The sequence below is a fragment of the Canis aureus genome, chromosome 3, assembly GCF_053574225.1.
Source record: "Canis aureus isolate CA01 chromosome 3, VMU_Caureus_v.1.0, whole genome shotgun sequence".
Taxonomy (NCBI): domain Eukaryota; kingdom Metazoa; phylum Chordata; class Mammalia; order Carnivora; family Canidae; genus Canis; species Canis aureus.
Window position 1 is genome coordinate 22059548 of NC_135613.1, and position 11138 is coordinate 22070685.

At 55.5% G+C, this 11138-nt stretch overlaps 1 protein-coding gene across 1 annotated transcript in view; it reads right to left on the minus strand.

The window, feature by feature from the left end:
• Positions 1–10738, minus strand: part of C3H16orf74 (chromosome 3 C16orf74 homolog) — a 36554-nt gene extending 25816 nt beyond the window's left edge. Inside the window, exons 1-3 of the mRNA XM_077882933.1 lie at positions 10670–10738; positions 8765–8836; positions 5189–5741 (exon numbers count right to left, since the gene is read on the minus strand). Coding sequence (XP_077739059.1) covers positions 5189–5741; positions 8765–8836; positions 10670–10738 — 694 coding nt within the window. The remainder of the gene's footprint in view (positions 1–5188; positions 5742–8764; positions 8837–10669) is intronic.
• Between the last annotated feature and the right edge of the window lie 400 nt (positions 10739–11138).

The following is an 11138-nucleotide window of genomic DNA, read 5'->3' on the forward strand; positions in this document are numbered from 1 at the left end:
GTTATACAAAGGTCACGCCACGGAGTCATGTCAGTGTGTAGGGATTCTGTGTCAGCTTTCTACAATTCCCAAATGGAGAATTTTCACAAACCACCATTTCTTGTCTAAGCACATGGGCCATAACCCTGGTCATCCTGCTTCTACCTCTGCACGGGGACAGAAACCAGGCAGCAGGTGGGGAGCGGACCAGAGGAACACGGAAGAACCAGGGTCTGAGAGCTGTGTGATCTCAGGCATGTCGTTTCCCTCTCTGAGTCTCAGGAGCTGAAGTTGGGCTCACTGGGCTCTGTGTCCTCATCTGTAAAAACGGGTGTCCTGCCACTAGCCTGGGGGATGGTCGCCACTGTCACCCAGCACTCCTGTGAAGGCCTGGCATTAGAAGACAACAGGGGGCAACCCGTGTTGGGGACCCTTGTTTGGAGGTATGGGCTGCTGTGTCAGGAGGGGGAGCTCCCAGGGGTGATCCACCTGCAGCCACGGATACGAGCCGTGTCCACTCCATCCCTTTGTGATGGAGCTGTTGGTGGGGGCCATCTAGGCAGAGACTAGCAAGGCTTTGGTGGGAGAGAGCCCAGGGGATGGGACGAGCTGTCTGCAAGGGAGAAGCACAAGCCTGATTCCACAACCATGTGAATGGGGGCCTGACCGTGGGGAGCGAAGCTGCTTCTACCATAAACTCCCTCACTGTCATCACTGTGGCAATGAATGCTGACAGATACCCAGTTAATGCTTTTAAGAGGTCAAATCCTGGGCCAGGATAATTATAAAAATTAATTCCCCTGGACCCTAACGATGCCCTAAGAGATAAACATTACTACTACCCCATTTTACGGATGGAGCAGGGCATGGAGCTCTGAGGGGTCCAGGGGCTAGTAAGCTGCAGCCGAGGCTCAGGACCCGTCCTGGCGCTTAGCTTCAGCACCCCATCCTTCCATAGGCCACGTTTGTTACAAAGATACAGATTTTTGCAATCAGGAAAAAGAGCTTTAAGGGAGGGAAGAAAAGATCGAGTGGGAGGGGTCCCCCTTAGCTCAGCAAGATGGCACAAGTGCAGTCAGGCCCGGGAGAACTGCTAGTTTAGGTCTAAATGTTCTCTCTCTCACACTCTTGCAGGAGTGTGAAAAACCTCCCTTTCATATTGAATCGGGCTGTTTATGCTCCCTCTGAAATATCAGATTGTTAATTATTTGCACAACAGCTTGAAGTAGAACAGGTTCTTTCTTGCATCCAGGCATAAAAATCTCTCTACCACCAAATGGCCACAACAGGATCCTCTTCTGGCGATAGGGACCGGCAATGATACTCACTTCCTTCCTCCTGCAGGGGTCTGTCTCTCCTCTGAGCAATCAAGATAGAAGGGTATCAGCTGCTTTGCACACCACACAGTGTTCACTAAAACCATGAGCATCTCCAGGGGAAGGACACACTTGGCCAAGTTGTCTGTTACTGTTTTGATAGCCGCTTGGAAGATACTACCGGCCCACAGCCGTGAAAGCTTCCCAGCTCACCTTCTACATGTTTGCCATGCAGAGAAAAGTAAACCCATATACTTGTTCTCGGCACAAAATAAAAAGTAATTAAGATGTAGCACTCCCTATCCAACGTATAGAACCACTGACTGATTGGGGGGACCCTACTTCTTGAAGTCTGGCCTAGTGCAGGCTGATTTCCTTCAGTTACTTCTTTTGTGGATCAGAGGTTGGGCTCTAGAGTGTGAGGGAGAGTCTTTCTGGGGTGAATCATACAAATCTACAGCTAGAAGTGGCCGTAGATAAAAGGCTCCAGGTAAAATATGCAGTCCTAATTTCTGCATGGGACATACTCATATCCCAAATCCTTCATCATTAACCCACAATTTAAACATAACTGGGGGGACACCTGGGTGGCTTAGTGGTTGAGCATCTGCCTTTGGCTCAGGTCGTGATGCCGGGGTCCTGGGATCAAGTTTTACATTGGGGTCCCCGCAGGGAGCCTGCTTCTCCTTCTGCCTATGTCTCTGCCTCTCTCTGTATGTCTCCCATGAATAAATAAATAAAAGCTTAAAAAAAAATAAATGTAACTGGGTGTCCCTTTTTTTTTTTAAGCTTTTATTTATTTATTCATAGAGACACAGAGAATGAGAGGCAGAGACACAGGCAGAGGGAGAAGCAGGCTCCATGCAGAGAGCCTGACCTGAGACTCGATCCAGGGTCTCCAGGATCACACCCCAGGCTGCAGGCGGCACTAAACCGCTGTGCCACCGGGGCTGCCCCCCCCTTTTTTTAAGATTTTATTTTTAAGCAATCTCTACACTCAACGTAGGGCTTGAACTCATGACCCTGAGATCAAGAGTCACATGCTCCACCACCTGAGCCAACCAGAGGCATCCTGCATTTTATTTGCTAAATCTGGCATCTCTCCACAGAGGTGGTCTTGGTTCTAACAGGGGTCTCCCAGATGAAGACATGGAGGCCCAGGGAGGGAAGGTGAGTGAAAGGCTGAGTCCAGCTGGAAGTCTGATCTTGGTCTCTGTAGAGCCACCTCCTAGATGGAATTGGAATGATCTTCTGGAGGTCGTGACTCACTCCTTAACAAAGACCTCACTTGAGGCCCAAGGAGAGGGCAGGGATGAAGAATCATAGCTAAGGAATGTGACAGTTTGCCTAGGGGCGAGGACCCAGCAGTGAGGATGGAACCAGGTGCCCCTCGCAGCCGGGGGCTGTAGGCAAGCTCTCTACACCTGTTCCCTTACTGCCAACACAGGGAAGAAGGTTCTAACAGGCTGGCCATGCTGGGCTCCCATTAGGCACAAGGTACATCTTGGTTTTCTTCCTTCTTTAGAAAAGGCACTTTCTTTTTGTAACAGGATTAGAATTCCTGCAACTCCAGCCAGAGGGTCTGTGCTGGGAACAGATGCTACAAGCGTTAACATGCCTCCCATCCTGGTACACAGACTGCAAACATGAGCATCTCCCTGGCCTTAGCCCACGGACCTGCAGGAGGCAGTGAGCTCCTCTCTCAGGGGAAGCGAGGACAGCTGCTAGGCCCACAGTGGCTCACAACAGGAAGTGAAAGAGGATGGGGGTGGGGAGGCCAAGGCACCCACTGAAATCCCCTCCTACTTTTCTGTCATGGAGAAGAGTCCTGGGCCACCTGGGGTCCAGCCTTGGCCTCCCTGTGATTGACCACATAACTCTAAGCAAAATACTTGCCCACGGCCAGCTCTGGGACTCTGTGTGATCAAGCTCAATGCTTATGGTTTGTGTTTCTTTTCATATGATCTATGTTAATAAAAATGTTTATTTAAAAATAAGGGGTATGCTATTAGAAGTCAAGTTAATGGTTAATTAACCACAGGGTTGATTTAAAAATATGCAATTAATTTTTTTTTTCTCAAGTAGGCTCTATGCCCAATGTGGGGCTCGAACTCATAACCCTGAGAGTGAGAGTTGTATGCTCTTCTGAGCCAGCCAGGTGCCCCCCCCAAACATGCAGTTGTTTCTTACAGCAGCCTTGAGGATAGGAGATACAAACTACCAGCCCGCAGAAGTGAGTACCTGCCAGCTCATGCCCTGAAGGTTTCCAGTGCAAAGAGAAAAGTAAACTAGATGTGGCATTGCCTCTGGGAGACGTGGAACCACCACCTGCTCCCGAGGGACACTGCAGCAGGGAGGGGCAGGAGGAGATTCCTGGGGAAGTTCTGTTTCCAGTTCTGGGTGTACACTTCTGGTGTACACATATTACCATACATGTGTTATACCTTAATAATATTTTAATGGGGGGGTGTATGTTGCGCTTGCTGGTCCCAGAGGCCTGGCCTGGCCCTGGCCACATTCAAAAGCAATTCTTGAAGTGTGGCAGCTAGGGGTTCAAGGCCTGGCCCTGCCACTTGCCACCCCATGACCTTTACAAGCCTCTGTGTCTTTGTCTGTAAAATGGGGATAACACGACTTGGTTGGAAGATGAAGAGGGACAAGGCAAGTGACAGGAACCGGCTCTTACTGCTGCAGGGTCTGGCACGCGGCAAGTGCGCCATACATATTAGATAGCACTGCTCTCTTTCCACGCCCACTGGGGGGATGTTCCGAGCTCCAGTCCTCAGGGGTGACCTCAACTCCAGCTCCGTGTCCACTGAGCTGCACCCCACAAGCAAGGGAAGGGCTTCCAGGGAGAGGAGATTAGGTGGTGAGGCTTTCAGCCTCCTTGGGGCTTGCAGAGGGATTAAGTCTTTCCATAAATACATCGCCTGCCTCCCTCCACCCCCCCATCCATCCATCCATTCATCCATCTGGAGGAATCAGTAGCCAGGGTGGGGACAAAGATCCCAAGGTGGGTGTGGCCTGGCCAGGTAAAGGTAGGGGGACAGGTGAAGGCATTCCTGGGGGTTGGGCTGGAAATGCCAGGGCCTGCCAATCCAGCTCTGCTTCTGTGCCTCAGTTTCCCTATCTGTAGAATGGGGTGTTTGCGCCACAAATGCTGCACCCTCTCAGAAGTGCCTTCCATCTGCCCTTCCTCGGTGATCCCCTAGCTGGTCAGCCAGCAGAGCCAGACTCTCCAGGCGGTTCCGCGGCGGCCCAGCGCCCAGCGCCCAGCGCCCAGCGCCCTGCCCCACCCCCTGCCCCACCCCCTGCCCCGGCCAGCCCAGCCCAGCGTCTCCCGGGCCGCGGCGCTCAGCGTGCGTTCACACTGGTCGCCCTTTGCGGTTGCAAACCTGCTTTGAAGCCCTGGGAGCCAACGGGGGCCCCTAAGTGAGGCGGCTCATAAATAATAGAGTTTGAAATACTCGATAGAGGGGAAATGGTTCCTCTGGAGGCCTCCCGCCCCCACCCCGGGCCGGGCTGGGCTCCAGCTGTCAGGAATGGCGGTCTGGCCCGTTCCCGGGAACTCGTGACAGCGCGGGGTGTCGGGCTGAGAGTGGGGGGCGGACGCCCCCGCCCCCGCCCCCGCCCCGGGGAGCTGCCGCACCGCAGAGCTCGGCTCAACTTTCCCCACACCCGTCTCCGCAGAGCGGTCTGCGCGGAGTTGGGGCCGCCCGGCCCGCGCCCCCCGGCGCCCGCGCCCCCGCGCCCCCGCGCCCCCCGCCTCCCTGGGCGCCCCCCGCCTCCCTGGGCGCCCCGGCTGGGCGGGCTGCGGCCGGCGGGGAGCGCGGGGTCCTCCGGCAGCGGCGGGGCGGGGCGGGGCGGGGCGGGGCGGGGCGCGGGGCACTCACCGCTTCCTGGGGGGCTCACTGCGGAGCCGCGCCCGGGGCGCACGGGGCCCGCCCGGGCGCTGGCGGGGGCGGCAGGGGCGGCGGGGGCGGCGGCGGCGGCCGGGCTCCGGGGACCGGGGCGACGAGCCTGCGAGAGTGAGCGGCGGGGGTCATGGCCCGGCCGGGCAGCGCGGACCCCGCTCCGCCCCGGCCGCCGCTCGGGCCGCCGCCGCGCGCACGCCTCCGGCCGCCCCCTCCCCGGCCCCTCGGGGCGGCGCTGCCCCTGGCCCCGCCCCGCCCGCGGGCGCCGGGTGGCTCGGGCCGGGGAGGGGGCGGAGCAGGCCCGCCCGCCGCCTCCCGGGGACCGTGCCAGGGGCGCGCCCGGCGCCCGCCTCGGTTCCCTCGCGCCCGGCCTGGGGAGGGGGGAGGGCGGGGCCCGGGGGAAGTTGGGGCCCCTCCCCGGGGCTGCGTGCCAGGCTGCCCGAGGCCGTGCACCCCAGCCCAGGTTGGGTGGGAAGGGGCGCGGGGCTCTCCCGGACCAGGTGGCCACAGAGGAGTGGGCCCCATCGCCAGGCTGCGGAGAGGGGAGCCCAGGGGTGCGAGGTTCCACCTTCTCGCCAGCCCTAGCGCCCTACCCCTGCTCCAGGGGCTGGGGTGGGGGCGGGACAAGTAAGCAACGCCCCTCCCCCCTCTTGGGAGAGCTGTGGGGCTTCAGAGGGCCCTCGGGATCAAAAGGCGGCCTCCCTGGTGTCGGGTTCGGCCCTTCCACCCTCCACTTCTCGAGGTAAACCCCGGGTGCAGCCAGAGGGGGCATGAAGACTTGCCTCCTGGCCCGCTGCCCCGGCTTCCGCTGCCCCGGCTTCAGGTTTTTGCTGATGCCCAGCTGGGAGTAACTCCAGTTCCCCTCCGGTGGGTGTGGAGGCCTTTTAACCAAATGGGTTTCTTAGGAGGCTGCCTGATGAGAAGGTCTCTGCGGGCACCTTCCCAGCGAGCCGGGAGGAACAAAAGTACCCCCTACCGTGGGTTCTTTATGTCACTGTCAGAAGCCCCTCATGCCAGCTCCAGCTTTCAAGCCCAAGGTCTCCACACCCTGTGCTGTGTGTACTTTTGGAGGCTTGGAGGGGGAAACTGAGTCACAGCAGGGCAGTGGCACTCCCTTGGCAAAAGCAGGAAAGAATTCAGTGGCAGGAAATAGAGTCAGCATCCTAGCTGTGTTCTCCCTTTGAGTCATTCCTAAAAATGTTGCAATCTTTTGTATCAAGTTAGGAGTGACAGGTAGAAAGTGTATCATGTCCCCTGCCCTCCTCCACCCAAGAGAAGAACAGAGGGAGAAGGGGGAAGGGTTAGGGACAGCTGCCCCCCCCCCTCAAGAGAAGGACAGAAGGAGGAAGGGTTAGGGACAGGGTGTTCCTTCCAAGGGTCCCCAGTCCCCACCCTCGGAAGGAAGGTGGGCTGTCCAGGGTCTTGTGTCCTGGCTGTGAGCTGTGGGGCAGGGCTGCTCGGAACAGTCTCCTTTAATGGTGGTGACAGAGGTGCAGGGAAGCCTGCAAGGACGGTGGGCACAGCCACCAGGTCCTTGTTCTGGCATGGTGAAGAACCAAAGAGGCCTTTTCTGCAGGCAGAGAAGCCCTCAGCAGGCTGAACGAATGCTCGGTGCTGCTTGTGAGCTCAGCCTGTTTCTGGGTCTCAGTTTCCAACCAGGACAAATGGTAATTTATTATTTCTACAAATGCTTTTTGAGCACCTACTCTGTGCCGGGCCCCAGTGTACCTCAGTGAATGGACAACTGTCGCTGACAGTGCCACCTATGCCCACAACCACCATGTCACCACCTGCTCAGGACGGCCCTGCAAGGGGGTGACACTTATTCTGTCCATTTCCCTGCGGCCTGTGGCACAGGATGTCACAGGTCACCCAACTAGTGGGCTCTGTGGCCCCCAAGCCGAGGGAGGAGCCTCCAGCCTCAGGCGGGGTGGCTGCTAATGAGAGGCGGCCAGGAGGATGAGTTGTTCAACTGTATGGGTTGAGGTGAGGAATAGAAATAATCCAGTTTAAATTGCTTCCTCCCCCAGGAGTCCTCGGTCCCCTGAGAGCAGTTCCAGGGTCGGAATATCTGCATCTGCAGATCTGCACCTGAGGTCCGGGGCTGGGTCATTCTTTGTCGTGGGGTGCCGTCCTGGACACTGTGGGATATTGAGCAGCAGCATCCCTGGCCTTCACCCACTAGAGGCCACTAGCATCACCTCCCTTCTCCATGTTGTGATAACTAGACACTGCCACCTGTCCACTGGGGAGTGCAATCACCTGAATGTATTCCAGTGGTTCCCAGCCCTGGTGGTCTGGCATGCTGGTGTCACAGGGGGTGGGGTGGATAGGTGGGGAGCTTAACAAGTAAATAAATAATGCATAAAGCAAGCACTCAGGCCCAGGCTCACGTCTGGGATCCGCACCCAATTGGTCCAGGTAAAGTCCAGGTATGGGTGTGTTGTAAAAACTCCCAGGTGGCATCGGGACACCTGGGTTGCTCAGTTAAGTGTCCAACTCTTGATTTTGGCTTAGATGGTGATCTCAGGGTTGTGAGATGGAGCCCAGCATCCAGCTCTGCCCTGGGGCTGGAGCCTGCTTGAGATTCTCTCCCTCCCCCTCTGTACCTCCCCCACCCCCACACATGCCCCCCCCCCCAATAAATTCTTTAAGAACTACCGGGTGACATTAATTGGCTGGTCCCATGGAGAACCTCAAATCTAGCCTCAGAGCCCATGTGGAAGACTAGAGAGTTGGGACAAATCAACCAAGTGAAGTATGTGAAATGGGTACAGATCGATTCGAGCAAACCCATTCATTATAAAAAGATATTTGTGAGTTAATAGTGGAAAATGGGCCATAGCCTGGGTATTAGATAATATTAAGAAATTATTACCGATTTGAATGGATGTGACTGGCATCATTGTGCTTTTAAAAGCCTTTATCTATTAGCAATACATATGCAAACGTTATTTATGACTGAATTAGTATGAAGACCAAGTTTGCTCTATTAGTGTCCAGGAAAATGAAAAGATGGAAGAGAGAGGGAGGAGAGAGACAAAATAATGATGGAAAGTATTGATAATTGTTGAAGTTATGTGGAGATTCATTATGCTATTCTACTTCTTTTTAAATAATTTGTTTAAAAAATTATTTGATAGAGAGAGAGAGTGCACAAGCAGGGGGGAGTGGCAGAGGGAGAGGGAGAAGCAGGCTCCAGGCTGAGCAGCGTGCCAGACTCAGGGCTCGACACGGGGCTTGACCCTAGAATCCTGAGATCATGACCTGAGCCGAAGGCAGACACTTCACCGACTGAGTCACCCAGGTGTCTGGATTCTCTCTACTTCTATGTATGTTTGCAATTTTCCAAAATTGGGGCACCTGGCTGGCTCAGTTGGTGGATTTTTGAATCATGAGTTGAAACCCCACTTTGGGTGGTGAGATTACTTAAATAAATCTTAAAAAAAAAAAGAGAGAGAGAGATTTTTCCAAAATAAAGAGAAACCTTTTGTTTTAAAAAGAGAGAGAAAGCCCATGTAGACACTTTTCCTGGCAGCCAGGTGAGGTGCCTACCTCCAGAAACTTGGTCTTGGTTTGGGGGTGGGGACAGGTAAAGGGAAGCTGGTAGTGGGGACCTTGTGGGTTCTGGGAGGAGAGGCAGGCTCAGAGGGCTCACCTTGCACCTCCACCTGGAAGCAGCCATGAACCCCCAGACCCTGGAGACTAAGCTAGTCCAGAGGCCTCATACCTGCTCTGATCAGAATCATCTGGCACTTTGGGAAAAGGCAGGTGCTGCCGCCCAGGGGGAGATTCGTCAGGTGTGAGCCTGGCTGGGCAGCTGTGAAGTCAGGCCCCTGAAACCTGTCCCCCAAAGCCCTTCCTTCTCAGCCCCAAGCCCCTTGGTCTGAGAGTAAGTAGAACAGCCAGAGCAATTCCTCCCCTCTCCTCCCCCTGGGGATTAATGCACGGACAGCTTTGCTGATTCAGCAAGAGTTCTCAACAGTGACTGCGTGCCCTCCACGTGCCAGGCACGGCTCCAGGCTCTAGTGAGTGACCCAGCCCGTCGAGAACTCTTGCCCTGTGGATGTTAGTCTGCTGTGAAGGGTGGGGCTGGGGAGCTAAAACTTGGGAAAAGGTGGACAAAAAGAGGCTCTTGGAGTAATAACCCCCTCCAGGGCTTCGGGAGGAAATGCTTCCTGTGGGATTCTGGGTTCAGGGTATGGCCCAGGGAGGGTAGAAAAGGGTCCACAGTTGTAGGACAACTTCCTTCTCCTGAAATACCTCCTCCCCCTCTGCCCTTGCCCCGAGAGCCCCCTCCCGACTTTCAGAGCTCTGCGCAGGAGTCCCTTTGCAGTTTGGAACTGCATCCTGTCCTGGGTTTGCTGTCACTAGCAGGTAAGCTCCCAGAGGGCAGGGACTAGGTCCGCTTTGCTGACCGTCATATCCCTGGCACAGGGCGGGCACTCCATACTTCAGAACAAATAGGGTTTGAATGAGTGGATGAAGAACCTCAAGTCCTCAGTAGAGAAGCAGATGATAGAGCCCATTCCCAAAGGGAGCCATTTGCCAAAATGCCAAACCAGCGCAGTGGGCTGGGGGCGCTGCAGGGGACTGGGTACATGGAGGTGGCTGGTTCTGTCTACGGGTCCCGGCTTGCTTGTGCCCCTCCTCAGTTGTCATAATGTGGCAGCAGGGATGAGGAAGGTGGTGCTGGTGACATCAGGGCTGCTTCAGGAGATGGGGCTGGAGGCAGCGAAGAGGAGGGCAGGTGTGATTGCCGCCCTGGGCACTTTCTGGGCCAGGAAGGACTTTAGGGCAGACCCCAGGCTCAGCGAGGGGTGAAGGGTTGGAGACCATGCCAGCTCAGGACAAACTGTGACATGGCAGCAGGGTGGGAGGGTGGGGGTTCCTGCAGGCTGGCCTCCTAGCAGACCTCCCTCACGGGTCTGAGAAGCTTGGGCCTTCCCGGTCACTATGGCACAACCACCCTGCACCCTGGGGGCACCATCCAGTCACAGGTGGCTTTGGAGGGATCTGGCTCATCCAACATAGGCAAGTCCCCCTCAGGCGACAGCAGTTCCAGCCAGTGTCATGAACAGCCCAAGAACCACCTGATCAGGCCCAGGCATCCCACAGAATTGGGAGGAAATATAACATGGTTGTTGTTTTAAGCCACTTAGTTTTGGGACATTTTGTGACACAGCAACAGGGAGCTGAGACAAGTTTCTACTAAGTGATAGACGTGATCTGAGTTACTGCTTTCTGTAAGCTTGGCTTACGTTTGCTGCAGTTAGATTTGTGAAGTATTCCAAATGTCCAAAAAAGCATACAGCATGAGAAAATGTACACCTACAACCAGCTATATTTGCCTGAGTTTCTGTTGCTGTTGCTACAGCTATTCGAAGCTCTGTGTGTACCCCTCCCAATCTCATTCTCTCTCCTGTCTGCCTGCCTGTGCAGCTGACCTGCTGTCTGTACTGCCTCGTGGTACACCTGTGCATTCACAGGCAGTCTGTAGTCCTCTGGGTGGTCTGTCTCCGGAGGCATCTTGCCAGGCAGTGGGTACTGGCATTCTGCTTTACAGATTCAGAAACGGGCCTGGGAGAGGTGGACCAGGGATGCCTGACTGGAGAAGGCCCCCCCCCACCCAGGATGGAGTGGGCCACAGGTGGCTCTTCCTGTCTGGAGGAGCTTTTGTGCATGCATGTGTGTACTGGCACAGTGCGGCAGGATGTTGGAAACGTGGGCCATGGGAAGCGACTGATGGGACACCTGTAATTGACTCAGTGGATGGGAGAGTGGACAAGAGCCACCCGGACAAGGCCACTGCTGGAGCTGGGTGACGGGCACAAGGGACTGGTTGTGGTCCCCACCCCCCTTTTAAATGACATTTTTTCCTCTTTATTCATTTTATGTATTAAACTACATGCGGATAAATACATTCTCC